We start from the raw sequence: 13,533 nt of genomic DNA on the forward strand, positions 1-13,533 counted from the left end.
TGCATACACAGACTCCGGTGTTGAAAGTTAACCAATTAAAAGAAGCCAAAAGAATAATAAAAAGACCTATTTTGATGGCCACTGACTACAAGGATAATCAAAATTAACAAAGAAATAAGGAATATTGATATTAGTGGCAGTGGTTTTCGTAATCGATTTAATATCAAGTTAAATTAATAATCCTAAAAAAAATCCCTTTGATAAGGTTATTTATTTATTAATTAATTAATTAACTCTTTTTTATTTGGTCAAAAAGATACGAAAGATCTTATCCAATACCAAATAACATTGGGTTGACTTGCGAGACATTTTGCTGGATAAACATACTTCTTGTAAACCAGAAAAGCTTCTTTATCAATCATATATTGATTTCAATCCAAATCGAATCAAATAAGATGGGATATTTCTAAAGGGGAAAGTATCTCCACTGTAATATTGTAGATCTTTGTCTTGCATTTTGTCTTTTTGCCTTGTAGTTTTTGTGGTTATCCTATAAGGTAAATCAGCTCCCCTTGCCCCTCCCACCCTTTTGGTCTTTGGCCTCTACTATTGCTATTACTAATGCTATTTCTCTTTGTCTCCCCTCTCTATATACGTCTCTATATCCATATTTTTTTTTATCCCTGTTTTCTAGAAACAAAATTATTATTATTATTATTAAATAAACAGACCTTTATATTTAAATATAATTGTGTGTGTGTATATAGATCTATGCATGCAACTATGTATATTGTGTATATGAGAAATAGTGAGAGTATGGAATCTAGGTTGATGTAAATAATCGAAGAACAAGATACATCATTGATCCAATAAATCTAAAGGCTGACAAACCAGCATTCACCCACAAGATCACCGACATATAAGTAGTTCCTACCGACTCCACATATATCGTACTAAACGGCGTCGATGTAACGAATGCCACCAAAAGCGCATTGGATGCTATCCAAGCCAACACAAGGTGTGTTCTAAATGATCGGTGGTAGTCTTCCTTGCTCTTATTCCCGGATCCCTAGATAGATTTTATTTTAGAGTTTATGGATTTGTTCTTATCGGAATACTAAGCAAATACAACCTGGTTTTATCTTATCTTTTATTTTATTTATTTTGATGATTACCTTTTCAATTGGTACTTTGGCATCCAGTGTCAATAGTGCTTCTTCAAATTCAATATTAACGTCGCGTTGTTCGGCAGGTAGCTCAACCTCGACTGTTTGTTGTTTGTTGTCCGAGACCTTGACCACACCCAGATCTTTAGCTACACTATTATCCCCCTTTGTTCCCCAACTATTATCATTATTAAGAAAATGATGGCAATAAAGAGTCAATTGGCTTGTTCGATTAGACTTTTCTTTTTCTTGTTGAAATACCTGACATCATGGGTATTACAAAATGCATAGATGTTTAGAATGTTGACATAACCAGGTAGTAGGAGCAGATATGGCAAGAAGCTGGTAAACATGTGCCAAGGCTGTCCGTACAACAGACTCGATACAAAGTAGAGTCCATAAGTGGCAGCCAGAGACACAATCATGTTTCTTAGACCAGTGTTCTCAAACACCAACCCCACATTAGTATTCAGGCTGTTTGTCCAACCGATTGTCTCGGAAGCATTCTGAATACCCTTGTAGATGACCCACGATGAAGCAAACATCATGTAGCACATTATCACCGAGAACGCAATCAAGGATCCAACAAACAGCCATTTTGAACTATAAAAAAAAAGACAAATTGATAGTCAATAACTCTATTACTAGATCATTCTGGGGTGTAATACACACTATATATATATATATAACGTACCCTTGGGGTCTATTTCCCATTGAGCAAATGAAGAGCAAAAATATCAAAAACATGTAAAAGTATCGGAGCATGTCAAAGATCCTTGCTCCCCAACCTTGACCGAATGGATCCACATCAGGGTTGGCTAGACTCTTTGTGATAAAGTAGAATGTGATATAGAAATTGCCCTATTAAAACGATAACAATTATATTTTTAGTTCATGTTTTTGATTGATTGGTCGATTGATTAATATTTTTCTAATACTTTGGCTGATGCTTACAATGGTTAGCCAACTAAAAATCAGGTTTATGACATTATAGATTCCCTCTATGGACAAGAGAAATACACGGGTGAATGAATGGCGGCTGGTCCAGATTGATTTGAAATGCCAGAGACCATAAACACCGGCAAAGAAACTTCCGTTGAGCCACCGGCGTCGCTGTGAAATAAACTCTGCCAATTGGTCTGGTACGTCAGTTTCAGCAAACGCACTGTTACAGTAGTGCAACAGCCAGCGTTCGTTTCTTTTGGCCACTAGTTCAAAGCACAGGATACGGTCTTCTGCCAGATACATATTGGCCTCAAACAGTCCCGACTTCTCATCAGCACCGTCTTGCGAGCCCAAGTTTTCGCCCTTGAAATATTTTTCGAGCGGGCCGTGACCATTGATGTCATTGAGAAGAGCCTGGTATCGGTAGGCCGAAAAGGCACCTGGTAAGACAGAGATATATCCAAATACACTCTCAAGGGGTTTATCAAGAATGTTGGACATCTTGTACTCAAAGTTCTGTGCGGCGACCAAAGGATTCAAGAGATATGAGAACACGGGACCAAGCATGGCTCGAATCTCCCCACAGGCACCCCCGACATTGGGGTTTCGATCAAAAGTCTTCCAGAGTTGGTAGATACTCGAGTATCCAGGACGGGTTCCGACATCCAGTAAGACACAGATGTTGGGTTGCAAAAGTGGCCCAAACGCGCTAAAAAACCATCGATGGGAATTAATCTTTTTGGCATTTTTTTCCTTGAGGCAAAACATAATCTGTACAGGCACAATGCCCTATCAAAATAAATAAATAAATGAATAAATATAGAGATAGACATATAGACGGATAAACAGATATTAATGATAAGCTACCAATCAAGGTTTAATTAATCATAGCTGCAGGTACAACGCACCTTGTCGATGCCTTTTAGTTTAAGCTCTGGATCGATGGATATTTGTGTGGTAAACTAACAAGAAATAAAGTCATATGTACACAGCTTCTTGTTTGTATTATATGTACATGTGTGCAGTTGTGTACCTCATATATGTGTGCAGTTACATGCTTATTATCAACCATGTTCTTTGCAATGCCTGACTGATAGACCCCCATGGATGCCAATACACTCAGCACACGCTTATTGATGATCTTTCGGCCGTCTGCCACAATCGAGACCACCACCTTTTTCCAGCCGTCAGGTCCCCACATTGAAGAGTTTTGCAGACTACAGAGATGTGCAATGTTCTTCATAACTCCGTGCATAGTACGTGTGAATAAGATTTCATCTTCCTAAGTTCTTAAATGAGTCTCGCGCATAAATGTATTATCAAATAAAGAAATAATTAATGAAATCCTTTAAACAAAGAATAAAAGCTAATCAAGAAACTGACCAAGTAACCAAGTAACTAACGAAGTAACTGGGTAACTAGGTAACTAAGTAACTAGGTAACTAGGTAACTAACAACAATAATGCTTATAAATAAGTTAAATTAAATAATTAAATAAACAAACAAACAAATAAATCATTATATTATATTATGTTATGTTATGTTATGTTATGTTATATTACATTACATTGTACATTGTCATCACAATAAACAGTTCGGTCTGTCTATTGTAAAGCTGTGGTCGAAGGGTGTATCCTCGGGATTGGAAATCGTCAGGCTCGCATGTGGCGGCTGTATATCGCATGGTACTAAATTCCTCTTCCTTGCGCGCGACTGCCTTGAGTAGCCGATCAGGGACTGGGCAGTCCAGGACAAGGTTTCCACGGGTGAGCTGGATACGTCGAGTGGCGTAACGACGGGATTTAGGGACTGTTACTGGATGAGATTTAAGGGTCTGCTGTTGATGTTGAGGTGAAGACTCTACCAGGGTCGTGACAGAGGCACGGCCAGGATTCTGTAGACCAAGCGATTCATCGGTCGGCCGTGGTGTGTGGCTAGCAGCAATTGGGGCTGAAAAGTATGGTATTCGGGACGAGAAGAGGTTACGGGATGTCGAGCGAGCTGGCTGCTGTTGGTGCTGCGGCTGCGGCTGCGGCTGTAAGTGTGTATGAGGATTAGGATGAGGATGTGGCTGTGGCTGTGGCAGGGGAGAATTAGAGGATGAAGAATGAATCGGAGGATGGCGATCTCCAGGGTCTGTGCTGTTGACACCTGAAGGAGAGCCATTCTTCAGGGTCATTGATCGTGTTTGGGGATGTAGTAGTGGAGAAGATGTATTTGAGTGGCGTTGGTTGTAAATCTGTTGGATCAGACTGCGTTCTTCGTTTGTTGGAGGACTACTAGAGTTCTTCCCAAAAAGCATTCCCATCCATCCCTCTAGAATGCCTTGAGATCCGTTTGACTGTGCCATTTGGTTCTTTAAAGAAGAGTATCGACGAATTAAGCAAAATAGGCTTGTATTTACTGAATCCAATGAAAAAGAAAAAATTTAAATAATAATTAAGCAATTAAGAGTGGCAAATGTATATATATATATATATATGATATATATGTGTGTGTGTGTGTTGAATAAGAGCAAGAGCAAGAGCAAGAGCAGGAACAAGAGGTAAAAAATAAAAAAAGGGCTCTAACCTGCTCTTCTTGTTCTTGTACTTGCTCTTGTACTTGTACTTGTACTTGTCGTTGTTGTTGTTGTATCCTATTTAATACACTTTTCATCATCTTTTTTAGTTACTTTTTTTGCTGAGTTTATGATCCAAGTCTTTTTTATTTTTATATAAAAAAAACATAATAATCATAATAATAAATTGCCTTTCGTAGCATTGTTTTTGGCCAATTTTGAACATCATTGTTTTCACTCTCTCCTCTTTTAAATAAAAATAAAATAAAGACAGTTGTATACACAGATATACATATAAAGAACAATACTAAACATCAAACATAAAATATAAAAGACATGCCAGCTGAAAAAGTGGTTGTCATGCCGAGTCGAAAGACTAATGAAGTCTATGAAAACTGGAAGGTCTATTCAATCAATGACAAACTAATGTTCCGCTGCAATGCGCAAGTATATAGATAAATAATTATTCAAACCGATTAATTAGTCTGAATAATGAATCAGTCAAGACAACACCAGTATAATTATTTATTTGCTTTAATAATATTGTTTAGTAAAAAGGCTCAATGGTACATGAGTCGTAAATTGGCAAATCCTCATTCGAGTCATGCAAAGGCGATCCAATTGACCTTTGAGGCAAAAGGCCAAGGTCATTCGGCTGATGACTATATGGTTGAGGATCGAGTCAATAGTTGTGTTTCATGTGATGCAAGAGATGGTTTGACAGTTCATCATGTAGGCAAGTAATAAAATAAAAAGAGGTTCAAGTATGATGTAATAAGATTATAATGTTTGGTGTTGAATAGTGCCAGACATGTATAGACGTTGGATGCCATTAGTAATTAAATCAAAATCAGTAAGTGAGTGGTCGTTTTCAGTGTTATAAATTATCCTGTTAATGTCAATTTCATTGTTATAATCTGCTTGCCTGTTTGTTTGTTATTTGTTTGTTTGTTTAATGTTAATGTTAATGTTAATACTAATATTAATTCTGGTGATTAAGAGTAGGGATCTATTGCTTCTGTGCAAGATATGCCACGATGGTTATGAAGGACATGCTCTGAAACTCAAGAAACAATTGGTCAAAAAGTATGATATTGCACTAGAGGGAAAGGGATGGATTCAGAGACCAGACTACCGAGCTGCCCGTAAGGCTGCAGCCGCCCTTCTCCGTGCACCTGAAAAGATCCCTCAGTCCAGAATAGAAGAGCTTACAACGACCGTGGACTCGTTTGCAAAAGGGGAAGGCTGGACAGATCTTAAATGGACAGATATCCTTAGCAAGTGCTCTGAGCTCAAGGATACTTTCCAAGGCCCTGATTTTGTTGAACACGGAGAATGTGTTGTCGGACAATTGATGCAAAACACAAACGACAGAGGACGATGGCCAGACCTTGAAGAGTTTGTAAAACAATGGCGCCAACATTTTCTGGACCACTTGAAACCAAAGTTCCTCAGTTCAAGGTGGACTGTTGATGGGGATATCTACACTGCTTAATCTAGTACACAATACATAGATAGATAGATACAGAGATACAGAGATAGATATATAGATGCAGGTGTATGCAAATATGCAGAGTTCATCTTACTTTTTTTTTCTTTTCTTTTCTTTTACAGATATACATTCTTTTCTCTTTTTTTTTCTTTTTCTAAATGTTTCTTTTTATGGGGGCTATTGGTTCCAACAACACCAAGAAGAAGCAGAAGAGGCATAAGAAGGATATTAGTATCCGTCATCTTCATCGTCATCATAAGCATAACTGTAACCATAATTACAAGCATAATTACCATAAACATTTTTTTGCTAGTGTTGGAATTGTATATAAATAATATTCTCTATTAACATTTTGTTTTTGGTTGGGGAGCCCTCGAGGTTAAGATCTAGAAAGGAATCAACTTGGACTCCTTTGAAGATTACAAGATGACCGGAAATTTAGTTTTCCCCAAATATTCTAGAATCCAAGCGATCTTTTATATCATAATTTTGATTTTGATTTTGGTTTTGGTTTTGATTCTGATAAATTATTGCAGAAAGAAAGCAAGCAAGAAAGTGCAAAAAAAAGGAGGGGTCAAAAAAGACTATCTATTGTATAGTCCAGGGATTGCATCTATGTATGTATGTAAAGATACATATACATACATACATATATGTAGTCTGTAGTCTATCGCATGTAGTATATAGTATATTTGTTTATATATATATGATGAGTTTGATCAAATAAGCCATATATTTAATAGTAAAAATCAATTGATCAATTGATTGACTGATTGACTGATTGATCAATGGGCTAAAGTATAATAAGAATACTAAATACAACTTCTTTAATTTATTTATACAATATATAAATAAATCATTAAGAAAAAGAGAAAAATAAAGGTAAAGATGAGGCTATAGGGCTATAGGGCTTTTGATTATCTTGTATTGTTTTACCAAGCACAAGGGTTGGCTATGCTTTCCATGTGAATGCAAATATATATATATATTGAATTTATCTTTGAGAATGCAACAAAATGCCGAATTATTATTGTACGTTATATTGAACTACTAATCTTCAGGCTCTATACTATTGACTTGGTGACACTCATATAACAAAAGAAAAACATGTACTACACTATAGATAATGACGCTATCAGTAATCAACCACAGAATATATATTTGTGTCTTTCTTATTCTTCTATTTTGGTCTTACTCCTTTATGAACTATGTGTATGGCTGCTTGTTGTTGTGGTATGTGACAAGAAGGATCTTCTTGATTTTTACTATACAATTATAATTATATGGGTATGATCTTTATAGGAGAAAAAATAATTTATAATACAAAAAAATAAAATAAAATAAAATCTAGCTCAGCCCAAGCATGATCTGAACAAAGACCATTTTACCTGTCACTTGTCTTACTCCTACAACGGCATGACTCCGATTCAATCCTAAAAAAACAGTGCCATGTGAAAAGGGGAATCGGTTAATTCTTTTCTCCCTTGTCATTGTCTATATAACACAATTTGCTGCTTGTTCTGTTTCTTATTCTTATCATAATTTTTATTTATTTTTTATTTTATTTTATTTTATTTAATTTTATTTAATTTCTTTAATGGTACCAGATACAACCCTTACCAGAAGCGCCATCTACTTTGCCGCCCTTGCTCAGACGGCCATTGCTCCAGCAGCATTTCTACACTATGTCTACTACATAGCCACAGAGTCACTTCTACTAGTCCTACACCCTTCTGTCGACCTCTTGCTTCACTACTGGCTTGGAGCTGAGCTTATTTTCTATGTTTATTTCCAAATCACACACAACCGTATGCAACAGTCACTCCCACCCGTCTTCCCAAGCGCCAAAGAACGAAGCATACTCTACTACAACTGTCTAGAAAATGTTGAAGATGTCCGGGAGTTCTTACCTGGCTGGTTTATGCATCGCAACAACCCTTCTGTGCGACCACCGCTAATGGATATCTGTCGAGACAACCTTGCGGAATGGTAAGTCTCTTCAGATAGATAATCAGATAAATAAATAAATAAATATGTAAATATATGTACATGTAAATATACGCACATACATACAACTCCCTAATATAAAAAATGTAAACAAATAAACAAACAAACAAATATAATATAATTAAATTTTCTGTTCAATAGGATCGCATGGGGATTCTTCTCTAGTCCTCTTGAACACATCTTGGAAGACGCTGCCCTGACTGACGAACTCTATGGCATGATCGATGGCTTACAGGCCAAATTCAACATTAAGCTCAAGCCAGGCTACGACGAGGATGTCCAGTCATTCCGGCTCAGTCTGGATCCCGTAATAGCCTACTATCGCCCTCTGTTCTTCTACCTCTTCGTCATGCTCCTTACACACGCATTTGGCTTTGTGTTGCAAATGTGGGGAATGTCAAAGTATGGCCCTGAGACACAGTCTACTCTCACAACGTTCCTAGAACCTCAGGAGTCCTGGCGCTCAATTAACCGTCTCACAATTATTCCCGAAAGAGTGTCGTACTGGTTCCGGGATGGCGATCGCCAGAACAAGAAGCCCGTTGTGTTTATACACGGATTGGGCGCTGGTCTGATGTGCTACTGCAAGTTTATCTATGCCCTCTTGACCTTAGACTGTCCGGTATTCTGTGTCGAGCTTCCATACGTGGCAATGCGTTGCACCGAAGATGTACCAACGATGCAAGAGACCGTGCGCGACATTGAGCGTATGTTGCACCGACACCATTTCCAGGATGCTGTCTTTGTGGCTCATTCACTCGGAACAGCCGTGACTTCCTGGTCACTCAAACTCATCCCTCGCTGTATTTCTGGCGTCGTTATGCTTGATGCCATCTGCTTTATGTTGCACTACAGAGATGTATGTGGCAATTTTGTCTACCGCTTACCGACCACGGCTGGACAGGTAAAGGATCTCAACCCGCGGCTCTTATTATATATAATTTTTTTGGGGGAAGAAAATTTTATATATAAAATTTTATATATATAAAAAAAATTGATGCTAACAAGATGATTTTTTTTTGTATCTTTAGTGTATCATTAAATATTTTGCTTCATCTGAACTCTATATTTCGTACTATATCTCACGTCATTTCCACTGGTTCCAAACAGCTCTTTACGTGACGCCCAAAGTCTCTCATAACCCAAACATGGCAGCCATGACTACCCAGTTGCCACGAAACACAAAGATCTTTCTTTCCGAAAACGACAGCATAGTTGACTCTTTGCGGGTCGACCGCTACCTAACCCATCATGGAATCGACTCGGTTGTCATGAAAGACCTCGAGCACGCATCATTCCTATTCTATTCTAGCTGGGAAGACAAGATTCTCAAAACAATCAATGATTTCACCACTATCCACGACACCAGATAAACAAGTCAAGTCAACAAGATGTCTTTACATTACACTACACTACACTACACTACACTACAGAACATTGATCGATAGATGCGCTCTTGGTCTTATAATATTCAACACAAAAAGAAGAAGAGGAAAGAAAGAAAAGTCTCCACACATTTGTACATACTACTTGTTTTCTTCCTCTTCTTCTTTTATTATTACCACATCCCTCACTCAAACTACCTCCTTTCTATATCTACTATATATCTGTCTAGCTATAGCCTTCCCCTTTATCTCTCGCTTTCTTTTGATTTTATATCCTCTCCCTCTGATCCCTTGCATATATCCACCAAAGATTGATCTTTTTTAGAATTTCTCTTTCTCTCTCTTCTTCTTCTTATATATATCGTTCTCATATATATAAAGGCTTAATAAAGAATATTATTATTATACTACCCTATATCTCCTCCTTCATATTCAACTGTCTTCCCCTCTTTATTTTTTTTATTATTTTTTATTACTTGAAAATAAAATAAAAGACTTAACAGATATATATATATATATATATATACTGTATTATGTACTATTTACTATGTTGTACTGTGTTATTTACAGATCATTCAAACCGTAACACCAATCCTATGCGCCAACCGAAGGTATTGCTCGCGTGCCAATTTACGTTGTCGCCAAATAACCAATATAATTGAGACAACAGCTACCACAAGATTTATACTCTTTTTTTTTGTTTGTTTCAAAATAATATATTATATTGTACAATATAAAAAAAAGGGGGGATTCATTCATAAAATTTAGTTTTCTTTTTTTCTTTTTTTTTCAAATCTCACACTTCCCCCAAACAATGGCAGTATTAAACCCCCACAAATACACAATTATTCTTATTATTCTATTCTTACTATTATTTTGGTTTTATTCTTAATGCTACTTATTGTTATTTTCAAAAGCAAAACAAGCCAAAAAGAAAAAAAAATTACCTCGAATTGGATAAGCTGCCAACGTACAATGCGTTTGACTCGTGGACAACTACGGAAAGACGGCAGTGAAATAGCATCATAGTCATAGAAAGTCGTCTGATTCTTGCGGTCGGCTAAATCGGGGTCATTCCACTCACACCGCACTGGCTCTTTATTACCAAATTCTGCACAATAGGGAATCGTTTTCTTTTTTTGGGATTTGGGATTTTATTATGTATAGTATAGTATAGTATAGTGAGTATAATTATTTATTCTTAACCAACCCAAGAGAACATATATATATACAAATTACCTTTTCTAAAGAGGTACACACATCACAATCACCAGTAGAAATGCAGCTATACGTTGGAGTCTTTACATCTTCATGAGAATGTGTATAGTCCCCGAGATTTTGGGTAGATGACCCATGTTCTTCAGGAGGTGGAGCTCGTCGTTCAAAGGCATGGGATGGTACTAAGAATAACCTAGATAGACTATTAGTTTTTTTTTGTTTTTGTTTATGTTTATTCTTATTACTACTGCTAATTCTCTCAATCAAGATTCCATTAGCATACGTTATCAGGAAGATTATAAGAAGCCTTGAATTATTAGATTGCATGATGAGAATGTTGGATTCAGAGGGGATGAAGTAATAGAGAGAGAGGGTGCTTTAAAATAATAATTGATTAATTGATTAAAAAATCTCTAATTCATTTATTCATTCATTCATTCATTTGTTACTTCATTTAATAAAAAAATAAAAAAGGGAACGATTTATTTATGTGACGTCAAAAAGTCATTAGGAAATATACTGCATGCATAGAAAGTGTTTGTATGTAATTATACATATTTTAAATAAATGTCAAAGGTTAATTCTATTTAAGCGCACATACATATTTGTATATAACCAAGATATTCTTATTCTTTTGTTTGCTTTCAAAACTATAGTACACATGCCCCTCCTCCCTTTGCTCTTTCTTGTACGAATTATCGTCTGTATTATTCATCAACCGATTTGTAGAAAATAAAGAAAATAACCACCTTATTCTTCTTCTTCTTCTTCTTCTTTGTTGTTATTTTTTTCAAATTGTGTGTCATTTTACATACAAAACATATCCTGTACTCCAATTTTCTACATAGTTGGATTAAATGGAATTCCCTGTGCACATATATCGGTTTGTTAATCGCTTTTTTTTGGGATATTAGTGCATTGAAGGGAAGAGATAGGGCTATATTTTGATTAAATTATTCTATGCAAGTTTCTTTTGAACTTTGCATAAAACAAGACAAGATCGAAAAACCACCAGAGTTTATAATTTGTTTGAATATTAACTTTCTCTTTCTTTAAAGTATCTATAAAATAAATTCATTTTCATATAATTTTCATTTATTTATTTATTTAAGGTTTGCATATAGAATCAATTGGTTGGATTTTATGTCAGTTAATATATACCCTATAGAAAAAAAATAGGCGATTTTAGTGAATTGTTGCAAGTTTTTCGAGGTTTAAAGTGTATTGTAGTTTAGTTTTAATTAAGCACCAATTTCTACTCCACCATGTTTTTTTGCAGTCAAAGCAAAACATCTTTTTCTTAGCTTTTTCAACCCATTACAAAACTAAATACCAAGTTATTCAAATCTAATGGCTTACAAGCGGTAGCTTGGGTGGGTCCTAGGCGGTAACCAGGACGAAATTTTTTATTTTCCTTGAATTCTAGTCAGTCTTTGTCTCAAACGACGACCCTCCTGGAGATCTTCTTCTGCTTGTCTTCTGATACGTCCAATCCGAATGACGCGGGTGAACCTTACAGGTATAGTCTCATCATATCTCAGATTGTTAAGTATATGTCGGAAGTTCAGGACAGCAGCAAGATCCCGATTCCACAAACGATGCATAACCTCTGACCCGTCCATGTTCTCCAAACAATTTAGATCGGTACATCTAAAAAGGACTTGTTTCTATTTTTTTTTTCACAAGGTCTAGAATTATTAAATGTCTTTAAAAAATACTTAATAGCTATCAAGGTTAGTATTAATAAAATACGAATCAGCAAAGTTGACAAAAGAAAGTAGCTTGAGAAGAATTGACAGAAAAATATCTACATCATGTACAGTTTGGTTGTCAAGATTGCTCGCATGCTCATTAGAAATCTCGGTAGATTTAGAGAATCGCAGGGAATCTGTCTTCTTGTTTTTCAAAAGTAGGAATCAGACATGACAATGTTAACACAAAGTAGGTTTATACTCTTTGATAAAAAGAATTAATTAAGCAATATACATATCTTCATCAATATCATAGTACTTAGAGAATAGCCTTTTTTTAGATAAAAAATGTAAAAAGTATTACATAGAAATAGATATATGTATATTATTTAGTAACTTTATAGCTTAAACTGTTACAAAATATCATAAAAAATAGTACTTCTTCTTTCCATACTTCTTTATATTCAACTTCTATTATTTTGATCAATAAAAACTATAAAATTAGAGAGGGTGTCTTCGAGTCTGAATTGCAAATGCTTGCAAAAAATATTTTACGCGGCGAATTAAATTCCAATATTTGTTTTGCAAATTTCATGGTGGAGGCCATTTAGTGAGCATTTGAAGCCAAAAGTTAGGGATTCCCTGATTTTTGACTTCAAATGCTCACTAAATTTCTAGTAAAAATTGAGCTTATTTTCCCCACTTCAAAACAAAATTTATGATAGCCAGTAGCCTCTTCTTCATACTTACTTAATAAAATAAGCCTTGGATAGTCAAGTTTATTAAGGTCTATTTCCTCTAATTTTCTTAGTATCAATGTTTTCAACTTATAATATTCATAACTGTGTCTGAGTTTTATGCTTATCTTTGATTGGGTTTTACAAATAACTATTTTTTAGTCATCTTGAAATTATCATAACTCGACACCCTCTCTATTCAAATATAAAACCGTGCATTTATGCCATTCACCAGCGTACGAGGGAATTGTCGAGGGAATTGACAAAATTTCTAGAATAAGGACTCTAGTTACAAAAACGTATGTACTAAACGAACATACTTTATAAAGCTCATTCTATATAGCCAAAATAAAACAAATCATTAACAAAAAAATAAAAATTGGCAGGGTATT

General features: G+C 35.6%; 5 protein-coding genes across 5 annotated transcripts; 2 read left to right on the plus strand and 3 right to left on the minus strand.

Moving 5' to 3' along the window:
- Positions 1 to 763: 763 nt before the first annotated feature.
- On the minus strand, positions 764 to 4,230 carry PHYBLDRAFT_108959 (glycosyltransferase family 2 protein; the record flags this gene model as incomplete). Its single annotated transcript, XM_018428082.1, has 8 exons — positions 764 to 1,009; positions 1,116 to 1,284; positions 1,368 to 1,709; positions 1,801 to 1,967; positions 2,061 to 2,840; positions 2,960 to 3,013; positions 3,085 to 3,333; positions 3,619 to 4,230. 8 exons carry the CDS (start codon positions 4,228 to 4,230, stop codon positions 764 to 766), a joined length of 2,619 nt encoding a protein of 872 aa, XP_018294840.1.
- Positions 4,231 to 4,947: 717 nt separating this feature from the next.
- Positions 4,948 to 6,106, plus strand: PHYBLDRAFT_142306 (hypothetical protein; the record flags this gene model as incomplete). The annotated part of the gene is made up of 4 exons (XM_018430779.1): positions 4,948 to 5,058; positions 5,170 to 5,326; positions 5,415 to 5,464; positions 5,612 to 6,106. 4 exons carry the CDS (start codon positions 4,948 to 4,950, stop codon positions 6,104 to 6,106), a joined length of 813 nt encoding a protein of 270 aa, XP_018294841.1.
- A 1,594-nt stretch (positions 6,107 to 7,700) lies between these two features.
- Positions 7,701 to 9,483, plus strand: PHYBLDRAFT_165306 (hypothetical protein; the record flags this gene model as incomplete). Its single annotated transcript, XM_018435198.1, has 3 exons — positions 7,701 to 8,092; positions 8,252 to 9,014; positions 9,142 to 9,483. 3 exons carry the CDS (start codon positions 7,701 to 7,703, stop codon positions 9,481 to 9,483), a joined length of 1,497 nt encoding a protein of 498 aa, XP_018294842.1.
- Positions 9,484 to 9,966: 483 nt separating this feature from the next.
- On the minus strand, positions 9,967 to 11,057 carry PHYBLDRAFT_185856 (hypothetical protein). Its single transcript, XM_018439159.1, has 4 exons — positions 10,997 to 11,057; positions 10,735 to 10,906; positions 10,443 to 10,628; positions 9,967 to 10,184 (listed from the first exon to the last, which is right to left on the minus strand). Exons 1-4 carry the CDS (start codon positions 11,038 to 11,040, stop codon positions 10,071 to 10,073), a joined length of 516 nt encoding a protein of 171 aa, XP_018294843.1. The 5' UTR covers positions 11,041 to 11,057; the 3' UTR covers positions 9,967 to 10,070.
- A 940-nt stretch (positions 11,058 to 11,997) lies between these two features.
- On the minus strand, positions 11,998 to 12,907 carry PHYBLDRAFT_158005 (hypothetical protein; the record flags this gene model as incomplete). Its single annotated transcript, XM_018433714.1, has 2 exons — positions 12,835 to 12,907; positions 11,998 to 12,814 (listed from the first exon to the last, which is right to left on the minus strand). A coding segment is annotated over exon 2 (184 nt), but the record flags the coding sequence as incomplete, so codon positions are not given.
- Between the last annotated feature and the right edge of the window lie 626 nt (positions 12,908 to 13,533).

The sequence above is a fragment of the Phycomyces blakesleeanus genome (genome assembly GCF_001638985.1).
Source record: "Phycomyces blakesleeanus NRRL 1555(-) unplaced genomic scaffold PHYBLscaffold_5, whole genome shotgun sequence".
NCBI classification, from domain to species: domain Eukaryota; kingdom Fungi; phylum Mucoromycota; class Mucoromycetes; order Mucorales; family Phycomycetaceae; genus Phycomyces; species Phycomyces blakesleeanus.

Excerpts from the sequence above, each read along its gene's own strand:
- PHYBLDRAFT_185856 (XM_018439159.1), bottom strand. The coding sequence starts at position 11,040 with ATGCAATCTAATAATTCAAGGCTTCTTATAATCTTCCTGATAAC. Across the intron at positions 10,907-10,996 it reads CTTATAATCTTCCTGATAAC|GTTATTCTTAGTACCATCCC; the intron begins GTATGCTAATGG and ends TAGTCTATCTAG. Across the intron at positions 10,185-10,442 it reads GGCAGCTTATCCAATTCGAG|AGTATAAATCTTGTGGTAGC; the intron begins GTAATTTTTTTT and ends ACAAAAAAAAAG.